The sequence below is a fragment of the Bubalus bubalis genome, chromosome 11 (genome assembly GCF_019923935.1).
Source record: "Bubalus bubalis isolate 160015118507 breed Murrah chromosome 11, NDDB_SH_1, whole genome shotgun sequence".
Taxonomy (NCBI): domain Eukaryota; kingdom Metazoa; phylum Chordata; class Mammalia; order Artiodactyla; family Bovidae; genus Bubalus; species Bubalus bubalis.
This window is the reverse complement of record NC_059167.1, coordinates 56,374,492-56,394,818: the sequence shown is the minus strand read 5'-3', so window position 1 is coordinate 56,394,818 and position 20,327 is coordinate 56,374,492. Positions and strand designations below refer to the sequence as shown.

Here is a 20,327-nt window from a genome sequence, read left to right as displayed (position 1 = left end):
TTAGTTTCTTCATCTGTAAAATGTGGAAAATAATACTATCCATCTCATAAAGATGTTATAAACATTAAATGAGATAATCTATGTAAAATGCTTAGCACAGTGCCTAGCAAAAAATTAGTGCTCAGATAATACCACCATCATCATCATCATCATCATCATCATCATCATCATCATGGAAGATTGCTAGGAAGCAGTCTTAGTTGCTTTCTGAGACTAAAAGTATAGCCTTCGGGGACCTCCCTGGATGTTCAATGGCTAAGACTCCATGCTCCCAAGACTCCATGTTCAATTCCTGGTTGGGAAACTATATCCCACATGCCACAACTAAGAGCTGACATGCCTCAACAAAAAATAGCAAAGATTCTGCGTGCCGCAACTAAAATCCTCCCTATGCAGCCAAATAAAGTTTCTTTTAAAGCCTTCAGATTTAATAACCTGCTCCAGAGTTCCCTTAATGCTACCTTATTAATCTGAGGCACAAATTCATTTATGTTAGAACCTCCATGTTTTCTGCTTCTAATCTCTGATTTCAGGTTTTATTCTTTGGATACCTAGAGAAGTATAAATATGACACTTTTCATTCAGATATAATATGAGGGCTGTTTTAAAAGGCACTTTGCAAATTAATTGCTTGTACATACACCTAAGTAATTCTGTTTCCTGTAAAAAATCTACTGTTAGGCCATGTAGATCCTTGTAAAACAGGCTCAGTTCCACTGTACTTGGTAGGTCTTTAGTTTAAATTGGTTTTGCCCCTTAATGTATAGTTCCTAGATTATTCTACATGAAAAACAATGTTTTACTTGCAAACCTTCATCATCAGTTTGGTGACGTTCGTGATGAAGGTCTTTTCAGTTAAACTATGTTTAGGTATTGTTCAGCGTTTCAGGGAGAAGGCAGAGTTACAGCGAGGCAGCTGGAACAGGGTGGAGGGGGGTCTTAGAGCCACTGGCTGTCTTAACGACAGTTTGGAGGGAGTAGGCACCTTAGGGGGTCTTCGTTCAGTCTGGGTCTCCTGTTTTAAGAGCTTCTGTGCCATCTGCTCCCTCAGGGGTGGGCCCCAGGAGTCACTACCACCCCAAGGGCCCACAACTGATTGGAGGAGACACTCCCAACCCAAATTGAGACAGCCAGATTCTCTCTGCAGGACATCTGGAATGGGGACACAGGCCTTCTGGTCAGTCACTATTAGTCCCAGATCTAGGACAGCATACAATTAGGGGTTGGCATGGTCATTTTCACTATGTGCTCTGGGAGGCAGGAAAAACTGGAATGTAGAGAAAGATGACTAAAACAGTGTCAGGGAGAAAAAAGTAGAGATGAGAAACCAGGTTGCCACTGGAAGAAAAGGGGAGGGGGTGAGAGAATAGCTGTGTACATTCCCAGGGGCCTCTCAGGGCTTTGTTCTGACCCCCATGAGGCCCAGCTGCCCTTCCGGCCCTGGCCCATGTCCAGCCCACTCTCCATTTTAGCTGAGGCAAGCTTGAGCTGTATCTGTTACGTGAAACCCAAGGAGCCTTGGCTAAGCAAGTGGGCTGGCACGGAAAGAGAGGCCAAGCCAGGCATTCTGGTTGCACAGGCAGGGTCCACATGGGGATGCCCCTGTGGGGGTGGGGTGGTCCCATCACACTGGTCTGCCAAAATCAGACATGCATACAAGTGATTTTTGCTGATGATAAAACTGAATAGAACAGATTCATAGTTATTCCAAAACAATGTTCTCTCTTAGTCACTTCCTGAAATGCTTTCTTGTGTAGTAGGAAGCAGCTGGCATCGTAGATGGCACGCCCAGAATTGTGTCTAAACCTGAATATTTTTAAAGGGGTACATGTACCTACAGCTGTCATTGGTCATGCATGTTGCAGGAGACAAAACAAGGCACAGCTGCATAGGCACTGTTCTCTTCTAAGGAGCTGTAAGTCCCCATGGCTGGGCCACTGGCCACTCATCTGTAGCTTTGGCCCTTCCCCAGATTCAGGGTCAAATCCTGTCTCTAGCTGAAGGCCTTAAACAGCCCTGTTTTGGTAGTTCAGGATATAATTAGGATATCCTATAACTTGTCCTGATCAGATGCCCTGGTTCTGGCCTCTCAGCTTTTGCCTTCAACCTGGTATTGAGTCCTTGTTCTAATTCCCTGCTGTAGAGTCTGAGTCCTTGGCTCCCCAGGTTTTAGCTCCTCTTCCATAATCTGACCAGGACCCTGGCCTTTTCAAAATCAGGACTCTTAACTTGTTTACATCTATTTTCTCCAGGTATCACACCAAGCTGGCAGCTCACTAAACTGCCGCTTGTCCTGCCTGACTGACGCTGCCAGTCTGGGTCTCTCACACTGTTCCTCCCCCATGTCACAGTCCCTACTTTCACCACTGCCAATAATCACATTTATTCCGTGTATAGGACACCTACATTTTGCTTCTGGATCTTTCTAATTTCAATTGATTCTAATTGAGTCTCTCTCAAGTATTATGTCACCTGTTACTACTCTCAGGAGCCATGTGGTCCTGCAGGCCTGCCTGCCTGGCAGACTCCTCCACTGATTTCAACTGGGCACTAGTCACAAAGCCTCACACATAGCAGGGGATAGGGAGATGGTGTAGCATGCAAAGACCACAACATGAATATGGGCATCCTGGGCAGACCTGAGTTTATATCCTAACTCCTCCAATTGCCCCAGTTCCTTAATGCCTGTAGGACTCAAATGTTGAAAGAATCATATGAGGTAATATATCTGTTAAAATTTATTAGTTATTTAATAAAATACCACATTTTTTTCTTTTTGGATGCACAGCACAACGTGTGGGATCTTAGTTCCCCGAGCAGAGATTGAATCCATTTCCCCTGCTGTGGAAGCATGGAGTTTGAACCACTGTACCGCCAGGGAAGTCCCTATCAAATTCAGTACTTAATAAAACACACGTCTTTCTTTCTTGAACTTGTATTTCTAACAGGTTTATTGAGATTAAATCTACAAATCATTCAACCTACTGATTTAAAGGGTACAATTCAATGGTTTTAGTATATTCACTGAACTTATATTTCTTAAAATGGAATTAGAGCATAAAGGCTATGAAGATTAATAACAGCTAAAAAGGCTTAGATTTTAATCAGCTATGATTTTTTGTAAATCAAGAGTGTGATGCCATTGTGTTGCCAAAAAATCTTACGTGACATTGAGCTATGCTCTGACACATGTCCATTCTTCCTCCTACTTCTCATTCCGACTCTGTTTTTTAACTAGAGGAAAGAGAAAAGGAAGCCCCAAATCATCAATATGGATTTTTTTTTAGCACTTCTGATGATAATGGAAATATTTATAAAATAAGACTCTGGCATTACCTAATTAGGATATTGTGCTCATCTCTCCCCTACTCTGTGTTAAGGGACTTCATCTTAGTACTTGAAACTGGCCATGGTGGAAACAGCTACAGAAATTAGCAAACATAGCAAATCATCTTCCCCTACTCCTCCAGCTCATCGACCAGTGCCCACTGCTTTAGCAGCCACACTACCCAATGATGACAGAGCTGGCACTGTTAATAACGACAATAGACCCTCTACTAGATTTCTTGACCATGTGTCTCTACAAGAAATATATTTACAGATAATGGTAGTTAACTTCCATATAAGGGCAATCTGGAATTTAAGTAATTTATTGTAATTAGTTTCAGATGAGTAGAATATTTAGGGGGAAATATCTGGGGAAGACTGGGCTCATTCTTAACGGCCTTCTAGGCCACATCTCTTTTTAAGGAAAACCCATAATCACCATGGTCTGTATATTTGAACAGTCTATTCTGCACAGCTACTTATGGAGTGGCCATGTAACAGACTAGGAAGACACGTGCAAGATGAAGGCCCCCTGAAAGTGGAACGATAAAGCACTCTGTTGGCCAGTGCCTGTCCTGCACAAGTGGCTCCTTGTGCCCCCTATCGGATTTTGAAAGAACAATCTCTCAGCCTTGATTCAAAGGTGAGACTCCAGCAAGTATTTTCTGCAGGTGGAACATACTCGTAATCTCCTTCAAAGCAGAACTATTGTAAAAACTTTGCCCTGTACACATTGTCATGAGGGAAATCGCCATCAGTTGAAGATTCCCATAGTCAACTGATTTTTATTTTTTGGCCATGCCATGAGGGTTGTGGAATCTTAGCTCCCTGACCAGGGATCAAACCTGTTCCCCTTCAGTGGAAGCCAAGTCTCAACCACTAGACTACCAGGTAAGTCCTCCAGCTGATTTCTTTATCAACAAGCTCTAGGAATTACAGCTGGCATTTATTGAGCATGTGTAGTATACTATGTACTTTATAAGCACTGTCTCATTTTATCTTCAATTAACCTTATCTAATAGGTATAAATCATCAGGCACTCTATCAGATCTAGTCCCTGAAAACTATTTCTCACTTCCACTGTATAATCATAAGGAATTTTATTTAGGTCATACCTGAATGGTCTAGTGGATTTCCCTACTTTCTTCAATTTAAGCCTGAATTTGGCAAGAAGGAGTTCATGATCTGAGCCACAGTCAGCTCCCAGTCTTGTTTTTGCTGACTTGTTTTGCTTGTTTTCTCCATCTTTAGCTGCAAAGAATATAATCAATCTGATTTTGGTGTTGACCATCTGGTGATGTCCATGTGTAGAGTCTTCTCTTGTGTTGTTGGAAGAGGGTGTTTGTTATGACCAGTGCATTCTCTTGGCAAAACTCTATTAGCCTTTGCCCTGCTTCATTCTGTATTCCAAGGCCAAATTTGCCTGTTACTCCAGGTGTTTCTTGACTTCCTACTTTTGCATTCCAGTCCCCTATAAGGAAAAAGACATCTTTTTGGGGTGTTAGTTCTAAAAGGTCTTGTAGGTCTTTATAGAACCGTTCAACTTCAGCTTCTTCAGTGTTACTGGTTGGGGCATAGACTTGGATTACTGTGATATTGAATGATTTGCCTTTGAAATGAACAGAGATCATTCTGTCATTTTTGAGATTGCATCCAAGTACTGCATTTCGGACTCTCTTGTTGACCATGATGGCTACTCCATTTCTTCTAAGGGATTCCTGCCTGCAGTAATAGATATAATGGTCATCCGAGTTAAATTCACCAATTCCAGTCCATTTTAGTTTGCTGATTCCTAGAATGTCGACGTTCACTCTTGCCATCTCCTGTTTGACCACTTCCAATTTGCCTCGAATCATGGACCTAACATTCCAGGTTCCTATGCAAAATTGCTCTTTATAGCATCGGACCTTGCTTCTATCACCAGTCACATCCACAACTGGGTATTGTTTTTGCTTTGGCTCCATCCCTTCATTCTTTCTGGAGTTATTTCTCCACTGATCTCCAGTAGCATATTGGGCACCTACTGACCTGGGGAGTTCCTCTTTCAGTATTCTATCATTTTGCCTTTTCATACTGTTCATGGGGTTCTCAAAGCAAGAATACTGAAGTGGTTTGCCATTCCCTTCTTCAGTGGACCACATTCTGTCTGATGAACTATGGATGGAGGTTTGTGACATTGTACAGGAGACAGGGATCAAGACCATCCCCATGGAAAAGAAATGCAAAAAAGCAAAATGGCTGTTTGGGGAGGCCTTACAAATAGCTCTGAAAAGAAGAGAAGCAAAAAGCAAAGGAGAAAAGGAAAGATATAAGCATCTGAATGCAGAGTTCCAAAGAATAGCAAGAAGAGATAAAGCCTTCCTCAGCGAACAATGTAAAGAAATAGAGGAAAACAACAGAATGGGAAAGACTAGAGATCTCTTCAAGAAAATTAGAGATACCAAGGGAACATTTCATGCAAAGATGGGCTCGATAAAGGACAGAAATAGTATGGACCTAACAGAAGCAGACGATATTAAGAAGAGATGGCAAGAATACACAGAAGAACTGTACAAAAAAGATCCTCACGACCAAGATAATCACGATGGTGTGATCACTCACCTAGAGCCAGACACTGTGGAAAGTGAAGTCAAGTGAGCCTTAGAAAGCATCACTACCAACAAAGCTAGTGGAGGCGATGGAATTCCAGTTGAATTATTTCGAATCCTGAAAGATGATGCTGTGAAAGTGCTGCACTCACTATGCCAGCAAATTTGGAAAACTTAGCAGTGGCCACAGGACTGGAAAAGGTCAGTTTTCATTGCTATCTCAAAGAAAGGCAATGCCAAAGAATGCTCAAACTACCGCACAATTTACACTCATCTCACACGCTAGTAAAGTAATGCCCAAAATTCTCGAAGCCAGGCTTCAACAATACGTGAACCGTGAACTTCCAGATGTTCAAGCTGGTTTTAGAAAAGGCAGAGGAACCAGAGATCAAATTGCCAACATCCGCTGGATCATGGAAAAAGCAAGAGAGTTCCAGAAAAACATCTATTTCTGCTTTATTGACTATGCCAAAGCCTTTGACTGTGTGGATCACAATAAACTGTGGAAAATTCTTCAAGAGATGGGAATACCAGACCACCTGACCTGCCTCTTGAGAAACCTGTATGCAGGTCAGGAAGCAACAGTTAGAACTGGACATGGAACAACAGACTGGTTCCAAATAGGAAAAGGAGTATGTCAAGGCTGCATATTGTCACCCTGCTTATTTAACTTATATGCAGAGGACATCATGAGAAACACTGGGCTGGAAGAAGCACAAGTTGGAATCCAGATTACCGGGAGAAATATCAATAACCTCAGATATACAGATGATACCACCCTTATGGCAGAAAGTGAAGAGGAACTAAAAAGCCTCTTGATGAAAGTGAAAGAGGAGAGTGAAAAAGTTGGCTTAAAGGTCAACATTCAGAAAACGAAGATCATGGCATCTGGTCCCATCACTTCATGGGAGATAGATGGGGAAACAGTGTCAGACTTTATTTTTCTGGGCTCCAAAATCACTGCAGATGGTGATTGCAGCCATGAAATTAAAGGACGCTTACTCCTTGGGAGGAAAGTTATGACCAACCTAGATAGCATATTCAAAAGCAGAGACATTACTTTGCAAACAAAGGTCCGTCTAGTCAAGTCTATGGTTTTTCCAGTGGTCATGTATGGATGTGAGAGTTGGACTGTGAAGAAGGCTGAGTGCCAAATAATTGATGCTTTTGAACTGTGGTGTTGGAGAAGACTCTTGAGAGTCCCTTGGACTGCAAGGAGATCCAACCAGTCCATTCTAAAGGAGATTGGTCCTGGGTGTTCTTTGGAAGGAATGATGCTAAAGCTGAAACTCCAGTACTTTGGCCACCTCATGAGAAGAGTTGACTCACTGGAAAAGACTCTGATGCTGGGAGGGATTGGGGACAAGAGGAGAAGGGGACGACAGAGGATGAGATGGCTGGATGGCATCACTGACTCGATGGATGTGAGTCTGAGTGAACTCCGAGAGTTGGTGATGGACAGGGAGGCCTGCAGTGCTGTGACTCATGGGGTCGCAAAGAGTCAAACATGACTGAGCGACTGAACTGAATAGGTATAAATATTTTCATTTTACAGATGAGGAAACAACTTTAAGTGTTTAAGCAGCTATTAAAGTTAAAATGTTTCCGTGCTCCTAGGAAACAGGGTTTACATTGCCGACTGCTTTGTATATAGCAGACATTCCATAAATAATTCAATCAGTTTTTTAATGTGAATAGAGCACCATTCTTCCTAATACTTTGAGCCCTTTGACCTATTAGTATTTCAAGCAGCTTTTATCTAATGGAAAATCAGAATGATTTCCATTTATTTCGCTTCTACACACATTCCAGGGGCAGATCTCACGCTAATATCTCATTAACCCTACAATGACACAAATATTTTCTCAATTTTAGAAAGAAGTTAATGAAGGCTTAGCTGGAATTCATATTTGATATTTTTATCACACAAAGTCAAGGCAGAGGAAAGACCAAAGGCATGCTTTAAGAAGAACCTAGTTCTGGGATTTCTGGTCCAGTGGCTCTGGTCCAGGACTCTGAGCTCCCAATGCAGGGGGCATGGGTTCAATCCCTGGTCAGGGAACTAGATCCTACATGCAGCAACTAAGAGTTCACATGCTGCAACTAAAGATTCTGCATGTTGCAACTAAGACCAGGTGCAGCCAAATAAATACTTTTTCAAAAAAGAAGAAGAATCTAGCTCCTACTGTATAGCCACAGGGAGCTATGTTTAATATTCTGTGATAAACCATAATAGAAAAAACATAAAAAATAATGGATATATATATGTATAATTGAATCACTATGCCATAGAGTAAAAATTACAACATAAATCAAGTGTACTTCAATAAAATAAACTTTTTTAAGATGAGCTTGAACTTATAAGAAATTTTAAAAAGAAGAACCTAGTAAAGTTATGACTAGAAAAAAAGGGCTCAAGATAAACTAGGAGGGAAACTGTCCTCAAAGAGTGACGACAGGTCAGTTCTGTTGAGTATGTCACTGAATGGATCGAGTTCTGTGCTTACTAAGCACTATACTAGGCTTCGGGAGATGACACCAAATACTCATCTTGAGACACCTATGAGCTTTTAGGGAACAGAAGACAAAGACACACAAACATAAGGAAAATGAATTTGCAGTATGAGAGTGTAAAAAGAAAAAGCACGCAGGATAGCAGTGGTTATTGAGAAATGGCTAATGTAGGCAATAAGTTCAGAAAAGGGAAAGATTATATTTGTATACATTTATGCTGACCTCAGTACCTTCAGAAAACCTCTTTACTGTGAGTTGTAGGAAGACAATGAAGTTTGAGAGAGCACCTGGCTTCCAAGGAGCTCCCTTTCTTCCTTGAGAAGACCAGAGACCTGATCATCAAGACCCATAAGACAGTGCTGAGACAACTTCCCTTGCTACTGAGCCTGGGTATTATGAATTATTAGCTAATGATGTCTCTCTCTCTGTATTTTTCCCTATTTCTACCTTTAAGCAAGAGTAGCCTGGAGTCCTTTGGGGGCTTTGCTTTTGACATTTTGAAGCCCTTCAGAGAAGTTAAAGCAGTGGTTCTCAACCCTGGCTCCTCTTCGAATCACCTGGGGAATTTTTAAGACTGCCACCTGTGTCCCACACCCAATACTCTAATTGAATTGACCTAGGAGGAGCCGGGAAGGCTGCAGTCCATGGGGTCGCTGAGGGTCAGACACGACTGAGCGACTTCACTTTCACTTTTCACTTTCATGCATTGGAGAAGGAAATGGCAACCCACTCCAGTGTTCTTGCCTGGAGAATCCCAGGGTTGGGGGAGCCTGGTGGGCTGCCGTCTCTGGGGTCGCACAGAGTCAGACACGACTGAAGCGACTTAGCAGCAGCAGCAGGATGCTCCTTTGGTGATTCTAATGTGCAATCAAGTTTGAGTATTTAAAGGGTTCCTAGACATGATAAGAGAGTGAGACTTGCTAGAATGAACAAAAGTATCTTGTAGAAACAGAGGAGGTTGGGAGCTTCCCTGCTCCAATCTAGAGAAATAAGCTTGATTTGCTATCCTGGAGTAGTAGGAATCTGGCTGCCCCACAGGCAAGGTAGAAAGACTCCCCTCACCCTGTGATACACACACAAATCACCAGGGGATCTTGTTAAAAGGTAGATTCTGACTCAGTAGGTCTGAATAGGACCTGAGAGTCTGCATTTCCAAAAAGTTCCTAGGTGACCCCAAAGCTGCTGGTCCACAAAGTGGCAGAGATCTGCATGGCCATGACTCTAGGCCATCTCCCTTAAGATTCCCACATCCATCTCAAACATGGAACAGGAGGAGTCACAATCTGTCAGACCTGAAGGGTTCCACAGACAGGGACAGTGGACAGCTGTGCAGTGACCTGTTTAGACTTATGACTAAGAACCAGATGGTCCCCATCTGCAAAGCTTTCTACACTAAAAGGGGAGCATATCCCGGCAGGGGATCCTGGCAGATCACAGATGACTCACTCAAAAGAGGTCTAGAAATCAGAGGGCAAGAGAAGTCAGCTGATACAGCCCAAAGTCAGCCTCCTGGGTACAGAGCGGGGTGAGGGATGGAGAGCAGACCCAGATAACAACATATCTGTATGTTACAGATAACCTGGCACAATCCCCAAGAATGAGGTGAAATGTTCTGCCAGGCCAGCTATCTCAGTCTGTGTGACTGCTGTAACAAAATACTGGGACTTCCCTGGTGGTCCAGTGGTTAAAACTCCATGCTTCCACTGCAGGGGGCACAGGTTTGATCCCTAGTCAGGAAACTAAGATCCTACATGCCACAGGGTACCAAAAAAAAAGAAAGAAACAAAGAAAAGAATGAGGTGAAATGTTCTGCTAGGCCTGCTATCTTAGTCTGTTTGGGTGGCTATAACAAAATATTAATACTCTAGACTGGCTAGCTTAAACACATTTATTTCTTCTAGTTTTGGAGGCTGGAAAGTCCAAGATCAAGGCATCAACAGATTTAGTGTCTAGCGAGAGCCTGCTTCTCAGTTTACAGATGGCATTCTTCTCACTGTGTCCTTGCATGGTAGAAGTGGTAAGGGAGCTCTCTGGGGCGTCTTTTTTAGTGGTACTAATTCTGTAATGGACCAGGGCCCTATGGGGCCTTCCTGGAACAGACCTCTCCCCCCATAACCTCGGCGTGCCTGCTTCTTGTTTGTAGAAAAGCTGTAATCTCCAGGTCTCCCCTGAGTCACAAAAGCCTGGCTCAAGAATTAACTATTGAAAGGATATGAATATGTAGTGACAAAAATAGCAGTTGGACCAGGAGAATTGCTAAGAATTTAAATAGTAAATCAGCCATACAGCAGTCACAGAATTTTTAGTCCCTCCCTGAAGTACCTGGATAACCGTGTCTGATGCGTTTCCTGCATTGTTTTACAGATACTACCCACCCCCACACACACAAAATGGAAGAAGTTAAATACCTGATGACCATGAGGATTTAGCCCCCAAAGCCTGATAATGTTGACCTCTGTTGACAACACCCTGTTACCTCACCAGCAACCACAATCTTTTGATTCACATACCCTGTCACTCCCTGCCCTCACCTTTAAAAATACTTCCCTGAAACCCATTGGGGAGTTCAGGTCTTTTGAGCAGGAGCCGCCTGTTCTCCTTCCTAGGCTGCGCAGTAAACCTTTCTCTGTTCCCAACTCCAGCTTTTCAGTTTGTTTGGCCTCGCTGTGTTGGGCACATGATCTTAGGTTTGACAATTCCAACATGAGGGCTCCATCCTAATGACTTAATCACTTCCCAAAGGCCCCACCTTCCAATACCATCACATTAGGGATTAGGATTCAACATATGAATTTTATGGGGACATAAACATGATGGCTCCTACGATAAAGAATCTGCCTGCAATGCAGGAGAGCCAGGTTTGATCCTTGGGTTGGGAAGATCCCCTGGAAAGGGAAATGGCACCCTACTTCAGTATTGTTGCCTGGAGAATTCCATGGACAGAGGAACCTAGCAGGCTATTTATTGTCCCTGGGGTAGCAGAGTCAGACACAACTGAGCAACTAATACTCACTTTTACACTATAGTACTAGCCCTATGGGGCCGCCTCAGTCAGAAATTAAATTGGTATGAAAAATAAAGAAAATGATGTCAGAGCTTACATCTGAGACTCTTACCCCTTAGAGCTGGGAACTTACCTGAAGTGTCAAACATCCTCATGAGTGGCAGATGGACTGCAACCCCAACAGCAGAGCTATAGGGACAGTGTTTATGTCTCTGTTGGAGAACTGATGTGCAGAAAAGAGGTTGGTTTCAGAAGTCGCTGCTACTTTCAAGAATGTGTTGAGAATGAGCCACACGTGCTTTGCAACCTGCCCACAGGTGGACAAAAGAAGGAAGAGAAAAATAACGCTGTCCTGGTTTGATGACAATATGGATTTCCCTGAGCTTGTCAGAAAAATACTTAGAGAGGCAGTGGTAACAAAAGTTTACATTAGGGCCCCACCTCACACCCTGAATTTCTTAAAGCTGAGACTAAACTAAACCTCTTATCGTCTTTCTGGGAAAAGAAGAGTATAAGCCTGAGGAGCTCCAGCCCAGGTGAAAGTAGGGAACCGATCTGTTTAGAACCGATTTTGGCCAGCTTGAAATTTAGCATCAGTGGGTTCTGATTTGGTTTAAGGTGAACACCTGTGGGTTCTCCCAGCCTTTGAAGTTTGGAAAGGAGGAAGGGGCTGGAAATAGCCTCACACTTCTAAGGTGAAGGGGGCTGGATGCTGAATGGAAGGTTCAGCAGCACCTTCTCAGACCTCGCTAGAGAGAACAGCTGGAAAGTTCTCAGGCAGCATACAGAATTTCAGCTGGCACTTCAGAGTCCTTTGGGAAGCCAGGCAGGAGTTCCTTGTGCAGGATCCCTGAGTAGGCTGCCAAGGCCAAGGGATCCTGCACCTTGCACCTGCCTACATGTCTCTTTATCTGTCATCAGTGCAAGGGCCTGGGGACATGTTAGGAGAAACTGAGCTTTGGACAAGCAGGCAGAGTCCAGATCTTCTTGACCTTGAGTTTTCTTTCTCACACTGTTACAGTGTCTCAGAAGTGAAAGGGTTTTGACACTCATTGGTTAAGAAGCTGAAACAATAACTAGGCCTGCTCGTTAGACATTGTTCTGAGACCCACTACACACCAAGTGCCAAAAGGAATTCCAAGTTAGGGAGTTCCCCGGTGGTCTAGTGGCGAGAATTCCAGGCTTTCACTGCTGTCCTCCATGTTCAATTCCTGACCAGGGGTTAACTGCGATTCTGCAAGCTGTGTGATGCAGCCACACACCGCCCCCACCCCTGCAAATTCCCAGGTTAATGAAAAACTTATAGATAAATGCTACAACAAAAGAATTAAAACAAAACTTAGGCAAATATTTAGCTGATTCTAAAGAAGGCTTAGGGGAGAGTCCTTTTCCAGCTCCTAGAGGTACACTCACCACCTCCACTCACCACTCACCACCCTCTTACTACACCTTCAAAGCCAACAATATGGCATCTCCCAGACTCTTCTTTCAGCACCACACCTCTCTCTGTCTTTCTCTTCCATGTTTAAGGGCCCTTGTTATGACACTAGGTCTACCCAGATAACCCAGGATAATTTTCCTAGCTTAAAGCCAGATAATTAGCAAACTTAATTCCACTGGCCATATAAGCACAGGTCCTGGGGATTAAGAAGTCTTTGGGGCCATGATTCTTGCATACACAATTGTATTATTCCATACACAAATCTGTCTGAAACTATTTAACATTAATATTTTAAATATTAAGCATTTAAAAACCAGCCCTAACATCTACCTTAGTGTATGGATGACATAAGATATATATTCACAGGATGAATGCTCTGCGCCCATTGAAAGTCATAATGTAGGAGAATATATAGTAACATGGAGTGACGTTTACTACACAGTAAGTTGTGTGTATGCGGATTCGTCTATCAAAGAACATGCACAAGATGATACCAATTATGTAAAACCAAATCCCAAAACAAACCTATATGCAAGTGAAAAATAAATGGGAGGATATAGGTCAAAATATTAACAATATTTATCTCTGGATGGTGATTTTAAATTTCTTTTGCTTTTCTCCATTTTCCAAAATAGACATTACACATGCATCATGTTTTCGAACAGAAATAAAAGCTGATCGAGAACGTCTACCTAGGACAATTTACAGATCAAGTATTTTTTAGCTTTTAACAACACTCGCTCAATCTACAGGATGGTGCTCTTCATCAAAAATATTTCAAGTCTGGCCATCGGTGACACTCACTGTTTTTTCAAGTCCGAGCTGTCCACTCTGGAAAATGTGACCCACGGAGGATAGGAAGGAGCCACACAATGAACTAAGCAGCAAATAGGTGCTTCTTAAAAACCTTTTTAAGGCCAAGCAAACCCAAAGCACAGCCACACCCCGCAAAGAACTTAATAACCAGTAATTTGGAGCCGGATGCACAAGTAAAGGAGCCTCTTTCATAACCTCGCTGGCACGTGTTAATAGTTTTAATTAATAATACTGTTTTTAATACATAAAAGAACATAGGCATCGCCCGTATGCTTGCCAGCTGAGTGGCGGAGAGTGTCTTGCCCGCGGGACCGCTGACAGGACCCAGCGTGCCCACCGTGGTCCGCTCCCGAAGCCCGAGGCGGCTTCCCAGACGAGAGCGAGCCGCCTGAGCTCGACCCTAAGCACCACTGGGCCCAGAGCAGACCTGAAGCCGGGGCCCTAGCCCTGGAGCGCTTTAGAATCCTGGGCTTTGCGGTGTCGGATGGGCGCGTGCCTCAGCACCTCCCCTCTCCCGGCACTCGCGGATCCCGGCCGGAGCCAGCCCCTACCACCGAGAGGTGCGCCTAGAGGGACGAGCCCGCCGCTTCGCTCCTCCCAGCCTCCTGTATCCCGGAAGTTGACGCCGCGCGCTTCGTCGCGTGCTGCCCGCTGGGGTTGTCGCCTTAGAGATCTGCACGGCTGGGCTTGCGAAAGGATCAACATGCCTGTGAGTTGTTTACTTTCGGGCTTCGCGTTTGTGTCGGCCTTCTCTGTCGCCCGAGGGGCCCCGAGGACAGGCTAGATTCCTGGCTCCGCTGGGCCCCGGGGCTCCCTGCAGAACGCCGCTCGGCGCCTCGGATGGCGCGGCTCTTTCGCGCGTGGCGGACTTGTTGGGACTTGCCCGAGCGGCGCGGCGAGCCGGGCCCTGCCAGGGCGTGGAACTGGAAGCCCGGCGCCGCCCTGGGCTTAGGTCTGGAGTTGCTGGTTGGCAGGGAACTGCTCCCTGCGTACCTTACTCAGCCCTCCTGGGTTTCGGTGGGCACCCGCAAGGCTATGATCGTTTACATCTTCTTGCTTTCCTTTCTTTTTGTGGCTCTTGCCCCCCTCTGCTTCCTCTCGGAAGCGATTTTCTGCTTGTTTCCTTTTTAAAAACTGTCTTCGAAGTTGCCATACAAATTAACTCTATCAGGGACAGTCAAGCGTCAGCCACTTAAGAGTTCTTGTCAGATCAGATGTTGAACCCAGGGGGCAGAAATCACCTCGCTGTTGACATTCTCCGGGTCTACCTCAGCAATTTCTTGTTTTCAGCGGGTCCACCAGGGTCAGGATCATTAGCACCACAGTCTTATTTTCACTGGCGACTGTTATTAGTTACGAGCAACGGAGTTAACCTTACCATCTGTTTCCGGATCGTTGTAAAGCCCCTTAACTGGGACTTAGAGAACTCAAGCATTATAAACAGTGTTGATGAAAGTTAACAGGCTTAGAAAACAAAAACTAAAGTGTTGTCTGTGCTGAGTATGACTGTTATTCCTATTTTTGCATGTATATTTTACATATGTTAAATCTGCCAGAGTTGTGGTATCATTCTAGTACTCATACTGTGTTTTGTTTTTTTTTTAATTCAGTTAGCTAGAGATTTACTGCATCCTTCCTTGGACGAGGAAAAGAAAAAACATAAAAAGAAACGGCTGGTTCAAAGTCCAAATTCTTACTTCATGGATGTAAAATGTCCAGGTGAAATTTCAAACTTTAATTCCTTTCCTAAGGAAAATTTCTCTAAAGGACTACTTACAGAATTTCTGTAAGGACTGCTCATAATCTGTTGTGTACATTTAGATATCAGGACCCTCTGTTGGAGTAGAAGTGGGATTACAGAATTGGAATGTCATAGGGTTATTTTCATAATAAACCACTTCAGAAACATTTGGGTAGGGGGTTGTGAAGATGGGATTTCCACAAGGGACATGGCATTGAACTTATTAAGTCTTTAAGATGCTCAAATGTAAGTTTTCTTTTTCATGGTTCAATGAAAAGTATATTGATTCTTCATTGTAAAGCTGTGGGATCCAGTATGGTGGCCATTAGGCATATGTAACTAGTGAACACTTGACATGTGGCTAGTCAGAATGGAAAAATTCTTTTTCATTCTTTTTTTTCTTGAGGTATAACTGACATAAAACATTATAGTTTCAAGTGTACGATGTCATGATTCCATAATTGTATATACTGGGAAATGATCACAATAAGTCTAATTAATACCCATCACCATACATAGTTACAGTTTTTTTTCTTGTGATAACTTTTCAGATATATTCTCTTAGTAGTAACTTTCAAATATTCAGTATGGTATTATTAACTGTAGTCACTAGGCTGTATCTTTAAAGTGTGAAATACACATCAGATTTTGAAGATATAGGAAAAAAAAGGCTTTGATTACATGTTGCAATGATATTATTTTGGAAATACAGACTTCCATAGATTATATTATTAATTTCATCTTAAAAAAAAAAAAAGCACTTGTTTTTAATGTGGCTACTAGAAAAGTTTGTTACGGATGTGGTTGCACTGCACTGAAGTTCCTAATCTTTTACAAGGTCTCTACTAGAAGTACACTGAACAGGTGCTGTGTTTTCTTCTGCTTTTCACTTCTAACACTGCCCTTTTTTAGGTTGCTACAAGATTACCACGGTCTTCAGCCATGCTCAGACAGTAGTGCTTTGCGTAGGCTGTTCAACAGTGCTGTGCCAGCCAACAGGAGGAAAGGCCAGACTCACAGAAGGTAAATCATTTGGCATTTTCTAACCCAGGGATGAGATTTTATGATTTTAGTCTGTTTACAAAAATTAGTTTAAAAGAAATCATAGATTCATAATTACCAAAATAATTTTTATCTTTCATTGTGTGCTCTTTTTAGTAAAGACTGCCCTTTTAAATTAGATAAGTTTGTACTCTTGACCTTGCAAAGAATTCCATAATCTGTTATTTGTCTTAGTTTAGAACATCTAATTTTGTTGTATTATATTTTGTCAATTTGCTTAATTTGGAATATTAGACATAAATCAGAATGGAGTAAAAGAATAAATACATGTAAATATTTTGTTTCCTATGTATTTGGTACATATAATTTAAGATAGTTTTTATTAATGCTAGCTAAGCAACAGATAACTATATTTAATATGTTAGAGGTTTGATTTCTATGAGCAACTCATGATTAAGACAGTCTCATTTTTAATTCTTTCACTTTTGTGCAGTGAGAAGAAATAATACATATGTATATAATTTTCCATAGTAGTACTTAGGGATTTACAATTCAATAATGATATTTAAAATTGGCTTGTGATATTTTTGGTAACATGGTAAATTCCATGTTATTCTCACTGGAAGAGTTATAAGTGAATTGGTAACAAATCCAATATCTAGTTAGTATGACCTGGTGAGATCTAACTTTGAAGTCAGCACAATATTTAAGTGCAGTATTCTGCTTAAAAACGTACTTGCAAGATTGCCAAAACCTGCATATCATGCCATGATCTTAGAATTTGTGCCCACATGCTGACAGATGATTAAAAGGGTGCATATGTACTAGAGTTTTCCTAAAAGATCTGAGATGAACTCTAACGAAAGTTATTTTATGGAGAAAAGAATTTAGAATAGTTCTTAAAGATTAAGTTTGCATCTTCTGACAGCTTGCCTTAAAGTTTTAACTCATGGTCTTAAATGAATTTCATTATAACATTTGAGAGGACTTAATGATTATTTAATCTAAAATTTCTAAAAGCTAAGTTTTTATGTAAAAAGTACTTTTTATCCTTAAAACTCTATACCAGAGATAGAACAGACTTGTGTTTAATATGCTCTTGTGATTCTTTTGCAGGCTGTTCATTTAGAAGGAAGCAACACTAATGATCCACACAACTTCTTGAATTTGTGTTCTATCGCAGAAAGCCTTATCAGTTCAGTAATTCCAGTTAATCTACCAAGATAATGTAATACATTTAATTTTGTAAGGTATACAGCAACACTCTCCTATTTTGGTGTCAGTTTTTCAATAAAGTTTTGATTATGGGCAAATTACTTCTTTGCTTTTTTTAAAGTATGTGTCAGTATGCTATACATTTATATATACTGTGTATGTGAGTTTGGTTTAAACATTTTTAAAAGCATATTCTGATTAGTTTGTGTCTCACTTCAGGAATAGAAACTCAATATTTATTTTATGTCATTTTTCAAATTACTCTGAAGGGGTTGTGCTGTGCTGTGCTTAGTTGCTCAGTCTTGTCCAACTCTTTTTGACCCCATGGACTGTAGCCCACCAGGCTCCTCTGTCCATGGCAATTCTCCAGGCAAGAATACTAGAGTGGTTTGCCATGCCCTCCTCCAGGGGATTTTCCCAATCCAGGGATGAAACCCAGATCTCTGGCATTGCAGGCAGATTCTTTACCATCTGAGCCACCAGGGAAGCTTACAAATGGAAAGTTCATTATTTATTAATTCTAAATGTAGTTTGGTTTTATAACTATGGAAACATGTATAGAAGTACATATTTAATGCAGTAACAATCACAGTGTAATGCCTTGGATTTATGTGCCCATAACATACTGCATAATTTAGTACAGTAACTGTACCTGGCATCTGAGTTATACTTAATAGAAAGCTCTTCAGGGGCAGAAAATTTGAGGGGGAATCAAGAGTGTTGTGATTTTTCCAGGATGTCCTGGCAGGGGGCAGTAGATGGTACTACGTTCTCTGGTCCAGACAGGTGAGCACTGCTGACTGCAAAACACGTTAAGTGGCTCTGTAGTCTCATCGTCATTCTTATGGTTTATAAAGTGACCCTTGGGACTTAGGAAGTAGAGTATATCTCTCCCTTTCTAGCCCTTATATGACTGCCTGTTAGACTGGGAAGATAACTGCTTCTGTTTACCTCTTATCTTTAAGCCAGGCACTTAAGACGGGCATTTTCTACCAAGAGGTGTTCCTATATATACAGCCCTAATCCGAGAGACTGATCCATTAACAATACTGATTGTTATATCAGAGGAATGTTGCATGAGAAATGAAAACTGTGGAAAGTTTGGGGTGTATTGTATGAGAAGCAGATAACTCAGGGCTTCCCAAACTTTCTTGGTGTATAGCCTCTTTAGTTTCAGTGATTTTTTTCATGGAGTTCCCTGGCCAAAAGAAATAGCTAATGGCTAAATTTATTAAGTAGTTAAATTATAGCAGCTTTAGTACTAAAGTAAAAAAAACTACATGTAAATTAGAACCAAAGTGATACTTTTTGCTTCATTCTTAAATGACCTGCTAATGAAATGAGTGTGCCTTCTGGGTACTGAATATCTTTCAAAATTTGGATCACATTGGACACTGCCATTTTCATTTTTTCCACATCGATTTTTGCATAGTATTAGATTCTTATCACAGCAATGACCCAAAACCCAGCTTCACAAAGATGTATCACCAAAGCAAATGTGCTATCTAAATGTAACATAATTACCTGGAACTCGAAGTTTGTGTGGTCTCCAAAAGATGTCAGGTGTCAATGTTTGCTCCAAGGCACCTCAGCGTGCACAGTTTAGAACTTTGGCAAAACCTGTGATAAACAGGGAGCAAATTCTTGCAAATTTTCTTGGAAATAGCATCAAAAGTATGGTACTTTAAAGGACCTATCTAAGAGTTAATTTAAAGAGATATTTGGCACTGGGAACTGAATGGTATATTAAGTTTTATTTCATTATGAAACAGTATTACTTGATTTGAAAAATGCTCAGAACATTCAGACTTTTCCAAACTTAAATGTTTTCCAAACATTATTTACTGAGTGTTTTTCTTTAATATTATCATTTATATTGTCCTCATTTTTTTGGGGGCCTTGCCACAGGGCATGTGGAACCTTAGTTTCCCTGACCAGGGATGGAATGCCATGCCACCTGCAATGGAAGTGCAGAGTCTTAACCACTGTCTTCATTTTTTAATGTAAGGAAAGGTTAACCTATCCCATAAATTAGAAAAAAAAATTAAATAAAAATAACTAAAAATTAAATTCTTGGCTTCTGATCTGATCAGATAACAAATGGTTTCTTATCTGGTTGCTTCTGTAAGTCATGTGATACAGTTTAATTTTTGTTTTGTTTCAGATATAATGTATACCATAAAACTCAACACTTTACAATATAAATTTCAGTGGTTTTTATTATATTCACAATGTTGTTCAACCACTGCCAATATCTAATTATTTCAGGCAATTTTCATTATGAGAAAAAGAAACTCTATACTCACGAGCATTCACTCCCCATTGCTTCCTCCTCCCAGATCCTGGCAACCACTAATATATTTTCTATCTCCTTGGATTTGCCTGTCTGGACATTTTATATAAATGGAATTATATAATACATGGCCTATTATGTCAGGCTTTCATTAACGTAAATATATATCATGGCCATTCACGCATGTATCAGTACTTCATTCCCTTTTTGACTGAATAATATTATGTTGTAAGAATATACATTTTGTTTACCCATTAATCAGTAATGGACATTTATGTTTTTTTCACTTTTTGGCTATGAATAATGCTATGAATTTATGTGTACAAGTTTTTGTGTAGAGATATTTTAAATTCTCTCAGACGTATATACCTAGAAGTAGAATTGCT

General features: G+C 41.4%; 1 protein-coding gene across 2 annotated transcripts; it reads left to right on the top strand.

The window, feature by feature from the left end:
• The first annotated feature begins 14,247 nt into the window (after window positions 1-14,247).
• RPS27L (ribosomal protein S27 like) lies at window positions 14,248-17,749 on the top strand. 2 transcript variants are annotated; one of them, XM_006079937.3, is made up of 4 exons: window positions 14,248-14,399; window positions 15,301-15,409; window positions 16,344-16,454; window positions 17,550-17,749. In XM_006079937.3, exons 1-4 carry the CDS (start codon window positions 14,394-14,396, stop codon window positions 17,576-17,578), a joined length of 255 nt encoding a protein of 84 aa, XP_006079999.3. In that variant the 5' UTR covers window positions 14,248-14,393; the 3' UTR covers window positions 17,579-17,749. The 2 variants fall into 2 exon arrangements, with proteins under 2 accessions (XP_006079999.3, XP_044781019.1); XM_044925084.1 differs by lacking the exon at window positions 14,248-14,399 and adding an exon at window positions 14,410-14,707.
• Window positions 17,750-20,327: the final 2,578 nt, after the last annotated feature.